This window comes from Gopherus evgoodei, chromosome 3, assembly GCF_007399415.2.
Source record: "Gopherus evgoodei ecotype Sinaloan lineage chromosome 3, rGopEvg1_v1.p, whole genome shotgun sequence".
Classification (NCBI taxonomy): Eukaryota; Metazoa; Chordata; order Testudines; family Testudinidae; genus Gopherus; species Gopherus evgoodei.
In genome coordinates, this window is record NC_044324.1 from 16,503,256 (window position 1) to 16,509,255 (window position 6,000).

The window sequence follows — 6,000 nt, forward strand, 5'->3', positions numbered from 1 at the left end:
ATTCCTTGTACAACAGTTATTTAAAACAGACAGCAGCGTGATCTAAGGTGATATGTCCCTTCAACCTAACATCCCTTTATTTCTAGACAGTCCTCTTTCAAGTTTCCTCTGCTATATAACTGTGTAAGCACAATTCGTAAAATTTTCAGTTTGCAGTAATTATAGATTGTTTAATAAGTACAAGTGCATCAGGAAGAGCACAATACTGTATTGTGATCACATCAGCTAGATAAGTTAGAAATCATAGAGATGCTCATGCACATATAGTACACATGCACATCACGAGAATTAATGACAAGTTGTTGAAAACCCATTGGAAGTGTTCCTTTTGTCTTCTGCTGTTCAATCTGATATACAAGAAAAAAAAGCCTGCCAAATGTTCCTCATAAAGGCATTCCATGTGGCTATGCATTCTTTTTTACAGATATTTCTGCTGTTGCATATACTGTTCATTGCACAAATATTTTAAGTAAATTAATTAGTCTGGAAAGTTTCTGATCCAGCAAGTACTCTGGTGGAAGTATATAGTGTGCAAAACTGCATAACTTCTCTGCTCCATTGAAGTAATGGCTGCTTTAAAGTTACTCTCAAATCTTAGTGCAATGGTGTTTACTCTCCCATAAACATGCTAACCAGAAACCAGTTTTAGCAGAGTTTACACTTTGACTATATCTGATCATTTGTTGACTTCAAAACGATCAGGTAAACATAAAGCCAAAACATCAAGGTAATCTCATACAAAACTAGGCTTAAGAGTACATTTACTTAGTTTAACAAATTATTTTCCTTTGCAGTATACACATTTGACTCAACTGTGATTGCTCAGAATTAAGGCTACGATTACGTCAAGGAGGCCACAGAAGTTACAGAATCTGTGACTTCCAGAGACGACTGTAACATTTTCTGCCCGGGGCTGGAACTATCAGCAAGCAGCACCGCAGCTCTCAGCTGCTGCTGTCAACAGGCCCCCAGCAGCTCATAGCTGCCAGGCAACAGAGGGACCTCGGAGCTCCCAGCCCCTGCGGCTGTCAGGTTCTCTGCCCTCCCCCAAAGCGCCCCAGCTGTGGCGGGTGGGCAGGCCCCAGAACCCCTTTGGGAGCTGGAACCTCCCCATTTTGTCAGGAATATTTTTAGTAAAAATCAAGGGCAGGTCACAGGATTCCCTGAATTTTTGTTTATTGCCTGAAACTTGTCCACAATTTTTACTAAAAATATCTGTGACAAATTCTGAGCCACACTCATAATTATTGTCCCTCTTTGAGAGTAAATGCTAAGCACACCCAACGTGTTACAAGCATTTCTCAGTTATGCAATTATATTTTAAGCAAGCTGAAACAAACTAGAATCACATGCTTTATCTATGTGTCATTGCATAGTTTTCCACAGTGATACTCAGGTTTATTATTGTTTACACTATGAGAGTTTAATATTAATATACTCTAACCATTCACTTTTAAAAGGATAATGGAGAGTAAAATGCATTGTTCTTCACATACTGTCATCAAGATGTGACATTTACCACTTCATTTGTGAAACTAGTTATGCTATAACAATAAGATTAATCATGCATAATAAACTTCAATTCTCAGATACATCTTTTATATTTCTGTAGCACCTTCCATCCAGAACATTTCACAAACAATATATTCATAACATAGTGGAAATGCAACCCCTCCAAAGTGCAGGGCAACAAAAAGTTGGTGCACAGGACATTGCATAATAGTAGAAAATATACAGCAAGGACACTAAGGGCTAGTCTACACTGCCACTGCAGTGCTTTCACGTGGCTTGTGTGGTTGCGGCAGAGCGCTCTGAGAGAGCTCTCCCAGCGCTCTAAAAAAACCCACCTCCATGAGAGGCGTGGCCTCCAGTGCTGCTGCACTGTCTACATTGGCGCTTTACAGCACTGAAACTTGCTGTGCTCAGGGGTGTGTTTTTTCACACCCCTGAGCGAGAAAGTTGCAGCGCTGTAAACTGCCAGTGTAGACAAGCTCTAAGGAAAATTCCTTCTCTTGAAAAGGCGGCCTTAATATCCAAGCTAACGCAAGAATCCTTGTTCTGACATTCAACAAGCTGGGTGGTACTCAATTTCTCTACCTTGGAAAGAGGAAGGTCTGAGTTAACATGACAGAGATTTAAACACATGGTTCCAAAGAATCTAGGTAATTCAAACTTGAAGCAGAGATCACTAAACCATCTTCTCCAGCTAAGGTGGTTGTTAAGATGAACAAGGGTATGCTATAGTTAAGATCCCCCTACACTAATATATAGGTATGGTACATCACTTATGAATCAAACATCAGTGCATCTATCAATGCTATTTGGAATGGAAAATAAACTTGAAGACAGAAGTGTAAAAATAAATTTTAAGAGCTCTAATTGTCTGCCATTAGATTTCCCTTATTTGTTTTCATGAGTGCAATTGACATTTAACTGGATCACATCACATACTTTTATAAAGTGAAGTAAAGCACTCACCCTAGCTACCATAAAAGTACATGTCACTTCACTTGAAGTTACTGATTGGCATCATAATGAAATTGAGAGCTTGTGAATATTCTTTAGTAAAAAGAACTGCATTGGAACCAAGACATCCCAACATAGTTCTCGTCTATTGAAGAAAACAGCTGCGAATAATAGTAGTAATAATAATAATAATTAGATACTTTGGTAGCACCCCAAAAAGGTTCAGGGTTTCATTATGTTAGTTGCTAAATACACAACAATGAAGATATGGTTCTTGCCCAGAAGACCATCAGGTCCTCACTCATGTGAGTAGTTCCACAGAACTCAATGAGATTACACACAGAAGTGTTTATAGGATTGGGATGCAATCTGAGACAAGAGGCAACAAATGAGCAACATAAGTGGACCAAAGAATGTTTACTCAAACCTCCACTTCAGTGTAAGAAGTTAGTGTGGTAAACCTGTCTTGCAAGGAGGCAGATGTAGTTATTTACATGGGGCCCAATCCAACTCCCATTAGCTATAATGGGAGCTCGATCGGTCCAGTAGTACCATAGATAAAATGGTAACCTTTTCAGCACAGAGATCCTTGTACTACTTTTGCAAATAATTACTACGTATTTATACAATGCATAGAAGTGTAACAAACAGATTTATATGCCACTTTATAGCTCTACAGCAGAAAGCTCCCTGCCCTGAGGAATTTACAGTCCAAAGACAATAACAGTATGTAGACACTGAGAATATTTCAAAGGTTGTGTCTACAGTCAGTCAGGAACAGGTTTATAATACTTTAAAGTCTCCTTTTGGGGGTCCATGAGCAATGACCCTGAACAGAATTCAGGTGTCTCATTTCACATCCAAAGATCTCCCAAGATTCATACTAATGTTACTAAAAATTAAATGCAAATTACAACACAGGTTTTTAAAAATCACCCTCTTGCCTTACCAGAGTATGATCCCTAAGACAGTCAGACTTTAAGATTGCATAACACATACCTTAATTGCAACATTATGAGGGGCAACCCTCATTTACCTCAGTAGTACACAAACTTAGCATTACCTCATTGTTCATTACAGTAAGTTACAGGTGCATCAGAAGTGTTGTATTCAGATACTAATTGTGTGTGCACATATATTTTTTCCTTAATTTATTTCCTGGGTTTTTTTTAATGCTATATTTCCTTTTGTAAATTTGTTTCTCAAACAGCTGCAGCAACTGAATTTTTCTCATTAAAAAAAAGTAAAAGAAAAGAGAAATACCTAGTCTGTAATTGAAACTTGCCTATGGGGTGTATTATTTTTAAAAATTTACCCATCGATTCACCCTTCCTCTTCCAGCTGCTTTTATCCTTATGTCCCCATAGTCTGGGACACTTTGGGTCACTCTCACATGTGGGGGGAGGAGTCATTTCGTGGAAGGGAGAAGGGGGGGACAGAGAAGGAAGAAATCTGAGGGGAAGGAAGCGAAGAGACAAGGAAGGAGCCCCATTGTAAAATGGGTGCAAGAGGTGGGGGATTCTATGGAGACAGGAAGAGAAGAGAGGAAGATTATGAAGGGGGAGACCTTAGAAGGAATGTGAATCATAAAGGACAGAAATGTCGGGTACTTACAGGGGGGGACGTGAATTAGTCAGGGGGGAGGGTAACTCCTTCCCTGTGGAGGCTGCTTAACCCCCTCAACCTCCACAACAGCAGGGTCTGCTCCCCCCTCACCCTGGTGCTACCTGCGGCCAGGCTCCCTGGGGGAGAAGGGCAGTAAATCCCTGCCCCATACAGTGTTTGGCTCAGTGCAGGGCTTTCCTCAGCGAAGGGTGACCCTCTCTCTTCGGGGAGGGTGCGCTCCACCATCTCCCGCTCTCCCCAGCCCTGCAGGGAGCTGGGTGGGGTAGGTGGGCCTCTCCCCCAACCCCAACAAGCCGTGTTTGTTGTGGGGTGTCAGTCGGCGGGGGTGTCGCTCCGCCATCAGCGATCGGAATGTGGGGGGAGGCAGAGGGGGTGGGTCAGTGTCTCCCTCCCCCGGGTGTGTTGGGGGGGTGTCTCTCTCCCCCCAGGAGGTGTCGATCAGTCACTATCTCTCCTCTCCCTCAGAAGGCGAAGGGGGGGCATTGGCCAGCCACGGTCTCTCCTCCCCAGAAAGGGGGGGCATTGGCCAGCCACGACTCTCCCCCCCCAGAAAGGGGGGGGTCGGTTGATGTCTCTCCCCACTCGGGGCGGTGGGGGGGGGGTCGGTCGGTGTCTCTCCCCACTTGGGGCGGGGGGGAGGTCGGTCGGTCGGTGTCTCCCCCCCAGCGAGGGGCAGGGAGCAGTGTCGGTCGGTTGGTGTCTCTCCCCACTCGGGGTAGGGGGGGGTCGGTCGGTGTCTCCCCCCCCAATGAGGGGCAGGGAGCAGTGTCGGTCGGTGTCTCTCCCCACTCGGGGCAGGGAGCAGTGTCGGTCGGTTGGTGTCTCTCCCCACTCGGGGCAGGGAGCAGTGTCGGTCGGTTGGTGTCTCTCCCCACTCGGGGAGGGGGGGATCGGTCGGTGTCTCTCCCCACTCGGGGTGGGGGGGGTCGGTCGGTGTCTCCCCCCAGCGAGGGGCAGGGAGCAGTGTCGGTCGGTGTCTCTCCCCACTCGGGACAGGGGGGTTGGTTGGTGTCTCTCCCCACTCGGGGCAGGGGGGGGGTCGGTCGGTGTCTCCCCCCAGCGAGGGGCAGGGAGCAGCGTCGGTCGGTCGGTGTCTCTCCCCACTCGGGGCGGGGGGGTCGGTCGGTGTCTCTCCCCACTCGGGACAGGGGGGGGGTCGGTCGGTGTCTCTCCCCCAGCGAGGGGCAGGGAGCAGCGTCGGTCGGTCGGTCGGTGTCTCTCCCCACTTCTCTCCCTTTCCCCCCCTCGGCTGGGCTGGGCCGGGCCGGGCCGAACTCACCTCTCCTGTTCATGGGACGGACCCGCACCGCCACCTTCACTTTGGAGTCACCCATCCCGCCGCCGCCGCTCGTCCGACTCTCCCTCCTCCTCGGCTTCCGTCTTCCAAGGAGGCACGGGACACCCTGCCGGCAGGGGCAAGCGGAGGGAGGAGCCTCGGGACTCCATGCGGGAGGGAACGGAACTACAGCCCCCAGCGGGCAACGCGCCACACTCGGGACGTGATGCGTGCTGGGAAGCGTAGTCCCGCGGATCCCTGTGACTCAACGTAGAGCGTTGCATGCTGGGACATGTAGTCCCTTGAACATTCAGGGACCATAGTAGGTGGCGCCCCCTGCCTTCTGGCTTCATCTAGCCAGCGGGTTCTGGGCAGATTTGTGGGGTAACATGTGAGAGGTTTGGGGTGATGGCTGCCCAACTCTGAGCTGGTGTGCTGCAACGGGCAGAGCAGGGCCTCATTTCTAGGAAAGAGGGTCCCTTGGTGGGAACTGGGGGGCTGAGGCATCAGCACTCCTGGGTTCCATTCCTAGCTCGGCGGGGTGTACGGCATGGGCCTCAGTGGTGAGCGTCGAGGACGAGATGTCAGGGCAGCTGTGCTCCATTCCTAGCTCTGGCACTGACCTTGGGCAA

The 6,000-nt window shown here is 48.0% G+C and overlaps 1 protein-coding gene across 1 annotated transcript in view; it reads right to left on the bottom strand.

The window, feature by feature from the left end:
• Window positions 1-5,535, bottom strand: part of KIF13B (kinesin family member 13B) — a 227,320-nt gene extending 221,785 nt beyond the window's left edge. The window contains exon 1 of the mRNA XM_030555191.1: window positions 5,372-5,535. Within this exon, the coding sequence (XP_030411051.1) occupies window positions 5,372-5,426 (55 nt within the window). The 5' untranslated portion in view covers window positions 5,427-5,535. The remainder of the gene's footprint in view (window positions 1-5,371) is intronic.
• Between the last annotated feature and the right edge of the window lie 465 nt (window positions 5,536-6,000).